The sequence below is a fragment of the Taurulus bubalis genome (genome assembly GCF_910589615.1).
Source record: "Taurulus bubalis genome assembly, chromosome: 11".
NCBI lineage: Eukaryota > Metazoa > Chordata > Actinopteri > Perciformes > Cottidae > Taurulus > Taurulus bubalis.
Genome location: NC_136599.1, coordinates 13,251,123 through 13,264,298, shown reverse-complemented (window position 1 = coordinate 13,264,298; position 13,176 = coordinate 13,251,123). Strand labels below are relative to the sequence as shown.

Sequence of the window (13,176 nt, the reverse complement as noted above, 5' to 3'; positions counted from 1 at the left end):
CAATGTCTGCTACGTGACCAGTAGATGGTGGTGTGCTGCAACAGATAGAAATCTCTCCTACTGCAAAAGGCTCCTGCCACTTTGTTGTTGTATTAACTGATCGAAGCAGCACGATCAAGGCACACTTACAGTAGCCAACACAATAGTTTACATTTGGCTGAGTCACAATAGAAAACATTTTCATTGTAAAAGAGCAGAGCTATACGCCAACCCCAAGATGGACCTGTTTAGGCATCATGTGGCGCCTGTCTTTTTTCATGGGGGTCATGACCTGCACGCATTTTTCTTGTTCACATGTTGAGAACCACTCAGCAACTGACCCACTGGCGGCCAACAACAACCAACAAGCGGGGACACAGTGCTCTTGTCCCAGCCTTTCCTCTTTCACGTCCAAGCTAAACCTCATCTGTTTTCTCTCTGTCCTGCACAATTCACAGCGCAAAGTATTGCTGTTCTGAGAGTCTTAGATGGCTCGGTCCATGTGTGTGAAAAGAGCCACATGTTGATGATTATTCACATAAATTCATCATCTCAGTATTTATCCTAGCCAGTCTCTCCCTCGCTCTCTGTCGCGTCATTCCTGTCTGGCTTTTTCTTCCCTCTAGCATTAAGCTTGGCAGACCATTTTGTTCCTCTATAAGGACATTTTCTAACCAGTGCCTAATTTCCAAGTGATAAATGAACTACTCTTTGGACGTTGCCCCTGCTCTCCATGGTTGTGGGGGAAATATTTATATTGAACATGGTGTTGCTGCTGAGTTGCATGCTCCCAGCCACAGATGACACTGAGGGAAGACATCAGGTCTACTCTTTCCAGTCCACTTATACTAGACTTAGTTTGTATTTTAGCTGATTCTTTGCCCAAGTTTAGGCAACATATTAAGGAATAAGAGGTCAATTGTGCTTCAAATTAAGTGAAATATGAATAATTCAGTGGGTCATGTGACTTTTAGTGTGATGTCTCTTTTTGTCCATAAAAAGCATGACCTTCAGCTCCCAATATCTATCCATTGAGAATTAGTCAACTATTGATGAATGATTAGCCAGTTTGCTTTTTAAAACTCTTTGACACTTTTATAATGCCACCAACAGCTAGTTTGTATGAACAGGAAATACTTGGGTAAGGTTGTTTTGCTGTTTCAGTTATGAAATGCCTCAATTTATCACCCTATTATGATATATCTTGTAAAAGGAAATTGAGTATATCCTTTTGGTCAAATGATGTGATTACAACACAAACCAACTAATGTCTTCACAGAGGCTGGGCTTTCCCTTGTTGCTTTGTGCAGGAGGTTTGACTTTGCAGTAATTCTGTCATATAATAGGCTGTTTTCCATCTTCATATGTGCAGGATGACATTTGTTATTATTTTCTTAATATGTCTTAATCTAAAATATGCATGTGAAAAATAGCCCACTATATATCACAGTAAAAGACATGCTGTAACTAATGTCATCCTGGCTGACAAATATCTCAAGGTTTACTATCTTTGCTGAAGGGTAAAGGTCAATTGATACAGGGCTTCCATTTGAACTGTTTTACAGTTGGGGCAATAAATCACAATTTTAACTACTTCTTAATCGTTGGCATACCTGTATTGAAGGTGTGTAAGGATAATGGGTGGGTGTGCTTCAGAAACAAATTATGATGGTAATACACTGTTTACAAAACAACTAATAGTCCTTTGCAATTATTATGGGAGTAAGACATGTATGGTGAAACACACGTAGAAGAACACAACACAAACTCCCTAACTATTAACTAATGGGTCAACACACACCCATTTTAAGAATATTAGCACAGTGATAGTGATATCAGCACAGTGATAGTATAAGTGTTTCTGGTTTTCCTATTGTGTTGCTAAATATAATTCAAATACAAAAACGCCATGATTAACACAAAGTAAATATCAGTGTATGGGTAAATGGTGGGTTTTTGTTGCAGGGCAACATTTGGCAACATTTGCCAAGTCCTCATCGTGTAGTCTCGGTACCCCTTTCAGTTCCCCTCTACATTGTTGAAAGGGGCGGTCTGGAAAGAGTCTGAGATCCTGCGGTGTGTGTGTGTGTGAGTGAGAGAGGGAGGGGAGGGAAGGGGGCACTTCTCGATACACAAGTGTTGTGACCGGGGTGGACCGTCATTGTCACACTGCGCGTAGCCAACACAACCGTCAGAGCATTTTTCGGGGATAAAGGCAAACAAAACAAAAAACATCCAGCCGAAATGTCGAAGGTGGAAGGAGGAATGAGATGTGTCAAATACCTTTTGTTCGTGTTCAACTTCATCTTCTGGGTAAGTGCTCGCTGGGTATGTAAGTGCATTTGTGGCGACGGGATGCGAGGCGTGCGTAAAAGAACCCGGGGCAAGTGCAGCAGTGTGCAGACTACTCACTCTGCACAGCTGACATAGTTATTTCAGTACCTGTGCTTAGATTGTTTTCGGTGTTTGCTTCCATCCTTGTGTGTGCGTTATTTAGTTGCTGTGCGTCCCCGGCGTGGGTTTACCACGCGTGGTGTCGGAAACGGTGACAGCCAGAGAGGTTTTTAGTTTTGGCTCACGGGGTTCCAATCAGATTTTCCACAAGGGAAAAACCCGACCTTATTTCCCCGGTGAAGTGTGTTTTTGAAAGGAAGTCTGAATGAAAAGACGGAGAGGGAGAGAGATTGAGAGAAAGTATGAAAAACAAACTCAGCACATAAAGAAAGAGAGCTGATTGATAACATGATTCGAGCACAAGATCCACCCAGCTGCTGGTCTTTTTTAGAAAGCAGCACTTAGGCACTCAGAAGGAGGCACAAGAGAGTCACTGTACTCAAGACAACTGTCAGGTGGATGTGAAAGGTGCGCGTGTGTTTGTGTGTCCTGCACACATGTTTTGCACATGTCCTTTCATAAACCCTGCCATCCTTTTTAAGTCCATTAAATGCATACTATAAATGAACACAACCACTGTTCTCACTCCTCAGAGGGAACACTCCTTTGTGTGCGTGTGTGTGTGAGAGAGAAAGATTTTCCAACAAGCATCTGTGGAGTGGATCAGGCACTGAGTGCAGCGTGAATGGATCCATTGTGACAGCGGGACAATAGCATAACTTCAGTGTGCTGCTCCTGCCTGGATAAGCATCAGGCCTGCCGGAGCCTTTATGCAGCGACCCCACCGGTCCAATCATTAAGTTATTCTATCTCCCTTTACCACTATGGTTGTTGCTGAAATCTCCTTTTTTCAGTACATCTGACTGAATGTGGGCACTTGCAGAGACAGGGAGACGACAGAAAGATGGAAAAAGATGATGAATGACTGCCTGACAGACATGTTCATGAAAAACAGAGAAAGGAAGACACATTTGATAGGAGAGAAAAGGGTCATTGGGAGATTGAGAGGGATATTAAATGTGCGTGTGTGTGCGCTCACATGGCAAAAGCAGGACAGCTGACCCAGATAAAGATAGAAAGTCAGATCAGTATGAGGATAGCGGGATTTTGTGTGTGTGTGTGTGTGTGTGTGTGTGTGTGTGTGTGTGTGTGTGTGTGTGTGTGTGTGTGTGTGTGTGACATCTCGCACAGGACCATAGAAACACTAATACGGGAATTTTTTGGTGTTGACTGCATACAAGTTCTGCACATTCCCTGCACTTTTTCAGCTGCGAATGAACAGTGATCACTCTCTATTCATAATCACTGCATCCCAATCCCCCCTCTGTTGATGATGGAGTGAGAGATGATGAGAAGAGTGTGTGTGTGGAGGAAGGGCAGATATGTTATGTTTCCCTTCAAACCCCCTCCATGAGCCCTGAGTGGACAGAAGAGCAGAGACAGGACGGTGGCTCTTCAACACATTTACTGTAGTGAAACGTGCTGTGAGACGTGCTGACACACTTAAAACACAATGATGTTTTTAGCTGAATAAAGATGAGTGCCATACAACCATCGTCATCTAACACACAGAACATGCTCATAAATCAACACGTACAAAGTGGCTATGTGTTTATGAATCTCGCTGACTCATGTCACAGCATAGTGAGATTCCTGCAGGGCTCCAATACTAAACCGTCAATGTAATGCAGGACACACTCTTGTGTAAGTTACGCTGATAGCTCCAAATACCAGAGTGACAACAGAACATCAATACCTTGCTGGCTTGTCTGTAGTTCAGTGCCCTATTTAGTCAAAAAGCCTGGGAGGTTAACAGTGAGGGCCAAGCGTTACTTACTAGTGATGTTGTGTTCTTTCTACCAATCAACAACAGCCAATATGACACAGTTTGGGGCTGAGCCCTCTTGTCTGTATGAACCATTTCATTATTTGATCCAAGTTAAAAGGTTATTGTTTTTTCTAATACTGTTATTGTAAAGCCAACATCTTAACTCTCTGGGAGAGTTCAGAGGGCTGAAATGATCAACCTTGTCTCCAAAATTAGAATTCGATACATCTAAACAGCATTTTTAATTATCTTTTGAAGGAAACGTTTTCTCCCTTATTACCATCACAGTTTTGGGGCAAGTTCATGTCTTGGACTTGCCCAAATCAAACAGCTAAAATGTAAACTTTAATGTTGAGTGAATTAAGATATTGTTTTTAATCAAGAAGGTAAGATCAAAAGGATTGGAAGATGTATTTCTCTGATGCAAGAAATCATTTCACTTCCAAAATTGAAACACAGTGTGGATACTTATTGTAAAATGCATTGACTTCAAAATCAGTATTGACAGTATATATATATATATATATATATATATATATATATATATATATATATATATTTATATATATATTGTCCCAACATTCAGCCCGACAAACTGTCACACCTGCTAGAGCAGAACAGATGCAGACGCAGAGACTTGCAGATTCAGCGACGATATTTTGATACAACAAAAAAAAGCTTACAGAAAAGGTTCCAAATGTCAGGCAGGGACAAATGGGAAAAAAAAAACAGGTAGCACAAGGCCCCAAACGGGAACGATGAAATGAAGACGATCTGACATAAGATAATGGGAGCACAGAGACTAAATACACAAGGAAAGGAGGCAGATAACAAGAAACAGGGCGGGGCAAACTGAAAGGGGAAACAAACTAAAACCAAAATCAAAACCTTAGGACCACGACACAAACACTTTAGTCTGCATTGTGAAGGTTGCCGTGTGCCACCACACTCCCCCACCCTTGCCCCGTGGCAGAGTACAATGGGATTTACTCCACCCATAATGATCCCCCTCCTATTTACACTTTCCTTCTGCCATCATTTGTAATGTGTGCTTGCATATGTTTTCACAAACATATGCCAGACAGAAGACTATTTTTGACGAGCTTAAATCACTCACCAATTACTGCTGGGTTTAAAGAAGTAGTCCACAGATGTTTAGCTTTTGTTTACCGCTTTTGTTATAATTGTTTTTCCTGAAAATAAGGTCTAACCTAGAAAGTGGATCATGCATCAGACTGTGTCTGACTAAGACCACAGCCCTCTGACAGCTCAGCCCCTGTTTCCATGGAAATTCCCCTCACAAAAACACAATTTAACTGCACTGTTAAAAAGTAGGCCTTGTTCCTGTAAAATAACCTCAATAAAGCTACGACAGTAAGATTTTTATCCCTGTCTAGAAATATCCAGTCATAAAACTACGAAGGTGTAATCGGATAAGAGGACGTACGTTGAGTCTGCTATTCTCCCTTCCCTCCGTGTTTTAGATATAGACTATACAGGGCCTGTATAGGCCACAGGTGGGAGTTTCAACTTTGTCTCTGAATAAGATGCTTCTGTCTTCTGTGTCCACAGGCAAAGAAAACAGATGACGGGTCGTCTAACAACTTACACTCTCTTTTCCTTTCCCTCTTCCCTTCTTTCATTGTGTATCTGTTTCCCTCCCATTGGGCGCCAAAACGTATAGTCACAGGGAGACAGTGGCTCTTTGTCCTTTGGGTGAGGAGGGAGGGGGGCAGATTAGGTGGGGTATAGGGGGAGGGGGAGTACGTGGAGATAAATCAGGGGGCGGGGTGGTAGATTTGAGAGGCAGAGGGGCCTAAAGAAGGGAGGGCAGGGGTGTGTCTGGTGTCAGACGGGTAATGATGGCAGACTAAGTGGTGGGGGGTAAAGCAGGGGGTATGTAAGCAGTGAGGGGGTTAATGGGACCTTTGGGATGACTGAGTGCCAGAGTTGAGAATGTACTTAAGATGTCAGCAACTGCCTGCAGTGTTGGATGCATTTTTCTAAAATGAGACCTTTCAGTCCATCCAATGCCTCTGGTTTTGAAGAAGCCTTTTTAAATGAAGCCATAATAATAATGAGGTTCGGGTGAGCTCTGAGCAGCTGTGAAACAACCATCTGCTCGTCCGACACCACTAACACGACTTAGCTTGGGACAACAGCGACACTTGTATCCACACAATACAGTGGGCAGCAGTCTTCGCCTCACACCTCCAACAATGCCATCGCACCATCAGGTGCTCCGACAAATACCGAGTTAAATAGATCCAGAGCCCCTCGTCACACTAATCCCGCCTGGTTCAGTAAGTCTACATATCTGCAGCCTTCACTTTAATGTGCTTTATCACTTTGGATTTGCTAATCCTGAAGCCCCAAGGGCTCAGCTGTCCCATACATCACCACGCACAACACTAAATCTTTAGTTTTGGAGGAAGCCTGCTTCCCAACACCTGTCTTATTCCGATGCTTTACAACTGAGCTACTGGCTTTACTTCAGGCCAACACTGGACCTGGAGTGGAGGAAATGAGTGTAGAAAGTGAGGAATAGAAGATAAAGACTGAAACAAGAGAAATTGTGCAGGTTTTTTAAGTGGATTTGAGTGGACAGATGTGGAATATTTTGTTTTTGTCTGAACCTGGTTTTCTCTAAATAAATTAACCTAACGGAGCCAGAGGACACGGAAACAAACAGTCTCCATAAATTCTGATATCTAGGACACAGCGGGACCATGTGACAAGCACTCCTTAATACTCTCCATTTAGACAAATCATTTCATTTCTCCTCACACACACACATGGACACACTGTTGTTTTGAAGCTCAACTCGGAAGGTTTTTAGACGGCATAATCCTCAGGGGGCATGGGCTCAGTGATTTAAAACCTCTCAGTATTGATCCATCAATGGTGCGCCCACCACAGTCTCTGCCCTTGAGAGCATCTCAGATCTCATGAAAACAAAGCGTTTACTTCAAGGTCTTCTGACCACTTAGAGAATCAAAGTTTTGTTGTTGTCGGAGTGAGTTTGCAAGAGCATTGCAGGGAGTATGATTTAGTTCAATGTATGTTGATGGTGGTTTAGATGAAGGAAACTATGAGCCACATGGAGCCACATTTCCAAACAAACAGGCTCTCCTGTTTAAGCTCAAGGTGCCGCACTGCTGCCCACAGCCAAGCGGGTCATTTTCTTCCTACGGGGACGCCAAAAATCATGGAAGTTATTTTTCAAAGATACATAAGTTACATTTCGATGGGATCGGGAAAACACATAGGGGATTTCCCCATGATACTGATAAATATTCAATGCTGTTGGTTGGCCTATTTAGCCTAATTTTAGCCTATCAACTCTTACAGAGATTATACTCTCCTATACTATACTAAGTGCAAAGGGTGGAGGGTCGGAGTGGAAAATCCACAGCATAATTTGCTTTATGTGGAAAATCCCATTGAGGGAGAGCAAAAGAACAAGCCCTTAGAAGGCCTGAAAATCATGGACTTCTTCTCTTGTTTGGATGAAAAGAGTAATATATATTAGTATCTGAAAAATCCAAATGCGGCTGGATTGTTTTTTTCCCCCTACTCTCCTTCGCCATTTTCGACAGCGCAGACTTCTGTGATCGGGGATGTTTCTCAGAACACATCACACATCTTAAAGAATGCTGAAACAAAGAAAATGTATTTTCTACTTTACTGACTGTAATGAGGACCGTCTGCAACCATGTGACATTTCAGTGATTATTACATCTGTACTTGGTGTTTATTAGGATTCAGTTACCATTAAAGCTGCAGTCTCGATAGTGCTTGAGTGTGGCATTTGTCTCCAGAGGTCCTGTATTTGTTGTTTTATGCATTTTGTCTGAAATAAGTGGTGATTATGCAGCTTATTACAAGTCCTTCTCTCTCTACAGTTGATGGGATCCTTTGTTCTGGCAGTGGGACTGTGGCTGCGCTTTGATCCAGAAACTGTGTCTCTTCTCAATGGTGACAAGGCTCCAGACACTTTCTTCATTGGTGAGTACAATAACACACCTCAGGTAATCTCCACAGCCAATGTATACACGCAGTGTAGGTGTAGGTATTGTTGTTGCGACTAATTATAGATTTTTAAATTGTTTTTAAGTTTATGTTGCTCAGAAACCACTCTAAATGGGTCATGGAAAGTCCAGTTGTTTCACTTTAAAGTATCAGCAGTAAGACTTTTATGTTGTTATTAGACACACATTCGTACCATACAAGGTATTAAAATGTCATATTTCTCGCTTCTGTCATTCTCAGTCTGGAAAGGGGCAGTAAATATGTTTGATCAGACATTTTAATAAAACTCCTTTTGCCTGTGAATGAAGGTCTGTTTCGGTATTCCTCCACAGGCCTCCATGCACATCACACACACACACACACACACACACACACACACACACACACACACACACACACACACACACACACACACACACACACACACACAAATACACACTCCACAAGCATATATAAAAGCCCACACACGCACCGAAATTGTGTTGAAGGGGAAACTACTGAGTGCTTCTACGCAAGTCAGGCTTATTGTGTGTGTGAATGCCAAAGTGTTGTGAGTGTCATAGTGTGATGGGCGTCTCCCCAAGTTGGCCATGAACGGTGAAACGTCCGAATGCAACATGCTCTTGGGCTTTTTTGTATTATTAGGCGTGTGTCTGCTTCTTTCGAGCTGGAGATGAGTGTGAATAACAGGAAAGCACTGCTGTACATAGAGCTTAACTGCATGATGGTAAACCACAGGGCTGCTAACCACCTTACAATCAGTCACCCTGCCTAGATGGAAAGAGACGGAGGAGGAGGAGGAGGAGGAGGAGGAGACAGTTTAAAGAGCATTTGGAAGAAGTAAATCATAGAAACAGATGGGATCCATGGCAAAGATTTAAAGGAAAAACAAGATGGGACGTCAATTGAAATGACAAAGCAAGAGGAAACGAAAGAGGTGTTTAGCTTTCCTGTGTAGGACTGTCCTACACATCCTCTCTCTGATCACTACAATCAGTGTGATACTTCTGATAATGTCAGTTATTTTCTAACAATCTCCAGACTAAACTAGTTTAGAACAGTAATTTTGGTGAGTTATTTTCTTACAGAAGCCTTTTTAAGACATTTACTTTCCTTTTTCTGTGTTTGTATGAAAACTAGGACTCAGGTGTGTGTGTGTGTGTGTGTGTGTGTGTGTGTGTGTGTGTGTGTGTGTGTGTGTGTGTGTGTGTGTGTGCGTGTGTGGTTTGACTTGATGGGTGGCTTCTTGAAGTCAGGTGCTCTGAGGGTATAGAGCTGCACATGGCTTTGACAGTGAGTGTGCTGTCCCCGCAGACACAGCTGAGAGCGCTCAACAGTTTCTATGGACACAAAACTCCTCTTTTCTTTTGACTTTGAGATGACGCATTAAAATACATGACAAACAACTTCAGGCTGACCGATTGTGGACGCAGCAGCATCCCTTGTCACCAGCTGCGATAAGTTAAAAGCTGATAAGCAGGAAATCTGATTGTTAGATACCTTAAAGATGGAGCCAGAGATTCTGGAGGAGTGTTAATATTTGAATTCAACATACAAAGAAAGTCATCCCACCATATTTACTGTTCCTCTCTCTCTCCCACTGCCTTTCTCTCTCTATATCCGTGGAACATATTCGTGGAACAGTCATGTGCACGACCACAAACGACCCTGTCGCTGATTGGCTTGGTCCAAGCCACTTTGTTTGTCAATGTATTATTTTTCAGTGCACACACACAGAACAGTCGCACTGTGTCATACTCTGAATTTGACAAAACATGTATTGGATTAAAATCACTGACTGCAACTTTAAGGCTTCACCTAAACTCCTTTCTAACAAACAAAAGAAATGACGCTTCCAACTCAATTATTGTTTCACATTAAGTCTTTTTGTTGACACATCAGGATACTATGAACGGTCTTCCTCTCCTTTTTCCACCTGAGCGTGTATCACCGAGGGGCTGACTCCTCCTTTCTCACCCCATCCTCTGCAAAGAGGTCGCCTGGCAACAGACCCCACCTGTATGAGTGCAGAACCAATCTGTTTCCCCAATGAGTGGGTTAATGGGAGATCAGGGTCCCACATAGAGCTCCCCCTGAATAAGGCTGTTGGCAACAAGGCTGTTTACAAGGCATCTCAAATGAGGACACAATTAAAAGGCACAATTAGTGGGTCCACTCCTAAAAAAAAGAATCTAGGAAGCACAGAAATAGCACAGTCTTAAGTCTGAGCTTGTCTGCTCACTGATCTAGATAGTGACTGTTCCAACTTGCATTTATAGATCTATGCTGCCCCCTGCTGGTGCTTCTGTAGATTATAATTGCCAGATGAACTAGATGGGGAAAGCTGAGCATTTTAACAGATGTTGAGGGGAATCAAACCATTTTTACCAGCCCGTTTAAGATGGAATATCTTAATGATGTTGATGAATAGAGTGTATCAAATTAAAAAGTATTCTGATGGTTGATTACCAAATTACTTAAACAAATAAAAAAATGTTACCTGCATTTTTTGGTTTATCATTACATCAGTGTCTTTTCCCCTGTTCCTCCAGGTGTCTACATCCTGATCAGTGCTGGCAGTATGGTGATGTTGGTTGGCTTCTTTGGCTGTTGTGGAGCCGTTCGGGAATCTCAATGCCTGCTAGGTTCAGTGAGTACACATGCATACATACCACAAGAGTACACATGCATACATACCACAAGAGCAACATCTGAACGGAAATGTTTTTGTCCTAGTTGTCTTCAATTATCTTTAAGCAGAAATATAGTTCACCGTCCTATTTATTGTCTCTTTATTGTTTCTGTGGCTTTCTTCAGTTCTTTGCCTGTCTGTTGATCATCTTCGGTGCGGAGGTGGCAGCAGGGGTGTTTGGATTCTTAAACAAAGACAAGGTACATTTCATATTTGATCGCTTGAGTGGTGAATTGAGTTTAATGAATCCTAATGGCGCCACATCATTCACTGTCCGCTATCACACAGATTATCAAAGACGTTCAGACCTTCTACACAACAACCTACAATGAAAACTATAACAGCACATTGATCACCTCATACCAGAAAGTAGTAAGTATACAATTAAATATCTAGAGTAACACTATGTTCCTAATGCATACAAAATACATTGTAAAAATGTGTTGCTTTTACATCACATTATGTTTTTCTTCCCACTTTCAGCTAAACTGTTGTGGGACCATAGAACGCCCATGCCCTGATCCCCCAACAGATACTAAGGTGAGATTTGATTCTACCCCTTAATGAATGAGTCACGGCGTCGTACACAATCCTGGTTCAATACAACTCGACACTGCTTGATTCCTCTTATTTTTGGTCTGCAGGACTGTGAGACAGGCATCAAAGAGTTCTTCAACAGTAAACTCTACATCATTGGATACGTGGGCATCGGCATCGCTGGAGTCATGGTGAGTCAGCATCTGAGAAGACTTGAAAAAGAACGCAGATATATGCACATTGTGAGCAAGAATGATTTTGCTCAAAATCTGTTTCCCCTCAACAGATCATTGGGATGATCTTCAGTATGGTGCTGTGTTGTGCCATTCGCAACACCAGGGAGGTCATCTAAGCTGAACCCTTGACCTCTACCTCTTCTGTCTCCCAGCCCCAAAAGACTGTACATCCTTCAGATCAAACGTCAATCGTATTCCATCATTCATCCAGGGACCCAGGAAATAGATCATGTTCAAAAATATCCTTTCCACCATGGTGCTCAAACCAGCTCTCCTGGCCTGATTTTCCACTATCTTCTCTTTGTTTATTATTTGCACTCACAAGCAAAGTAGCACTCCTATCTTCCATAACATTCTGATAAGACTAAAACAGCAGGATCAGTGTGATTTCTGATGTTGACCTGACAGTCTGTCAAATAGTTTTCCTCCTCGTGGCCATTTGGTCACCATTATAAATTTCCACCCACATACTGTCGCAGTAGTGTCAATGCTTTTTCACACAGCCTTGCCACTGACCCCTCGACTGTGGGAAACTTGAGCCCCGAGAGAGCAAACCCAAGAGGTGAAAGCAATGTTGTGTTACATGAGATCACAGCCTTAAACAAAGGTTGGCTGGAATCTCAGAGGGAATCCTGATTGGTGGAATCAGAAGGGGGGGTGTCAAGAGGGAATGGCTAGTGAATGTTTAGGGAATGCATCTATAATGCAGCTCCAGTGCTCTTAAACACACACACACATACAGTATTCACTCTGTGTGAACTTAACAATTAACATAGATGTGTCTCTACAAGAAAAATCTGCAGTTATCTTAAAGGAACAGTTCAACATCTTGGAGAATACACATATTCAATTTGTTGTTGAGAGTTAGTTGAGGAGATTGAAGCCAGCAGTTGTTTGGCTTAGTTTAGCTGTAGCTCATATTTGTTTTAAATAAATGAGTGGTATTGATCTTCTCATCTCACTCTTGGCAAGAATGTAAATAAGTATATTTCCTGACTATTCCTTTACATTTTAGGCCATTTACAACAAATCATGCATACTTATATATGTTGTAAACAATGCAGGTATGTGGTGGATTACAAGCCTCAAAAGCTGCCTGCAAAATCTAAAGCGCACACCATCTGAACTAAAAAACACATTTTATTTTTCAGCCCGAAGAAAATGCTCCTCACATATAAATGCTCTCTTACATAAGAGAGTATCCTTGAGTCTCTGTCGACTGTATATATCACGATCATGTGGATGTTTACAGGCTAAATATATGCGAGCCAACAAAAGGCAGTCGGGCTGTGAAATTGGGTTATTCAAACCAGTAGGATCTCTCCCCACCTCCATCTTCTTTCCCCTCTGTGCCTTACAAGTACACCACCCACAACAAAACAAAAACTGAGAAATGTATTCCTCTCATCTCTTCAACCTCAGCAGATAAGAGGTTTGGAGAGACATACCCGACCTCCAATAACTTCCATGCATCCAGG

General features: G+C 42.2%; 1 protein-coding gene across 1 annotated transcript; it reads left to right on the top strand.

Annotated features, from left to right (window-relative positions):
• Window positions 1-2,223: 2,223 nt before the first annotated feature.
• LOC306743819 (CD9 antigen-like) lies at window positions 2,224-11,814 on the top strand (the record flags this gene model as incomplete). Its single annotated transcript, XM_079226382.1, has 8 exons — window positions 2,224-2,292; window positions 8,107-8,209; window positions 10,786-10,883; window positions 11,051-11,125; window positions 11,214-11,297; window positions 11,409-11,465; window positions 11,570-11,653; window positions 11,749-11,814. The coding sequence occupies 8 exons, from the start codon at window positions 2,224-2,226 to the stop codon at window positions 11,812-11,814; spliced, it is 636 nt and encodes a 211-aa protein (XP_079082508.1).
• Between the last annotated feature and the right edge of the window lie 1,362 nt (window positions 11,815-13,176).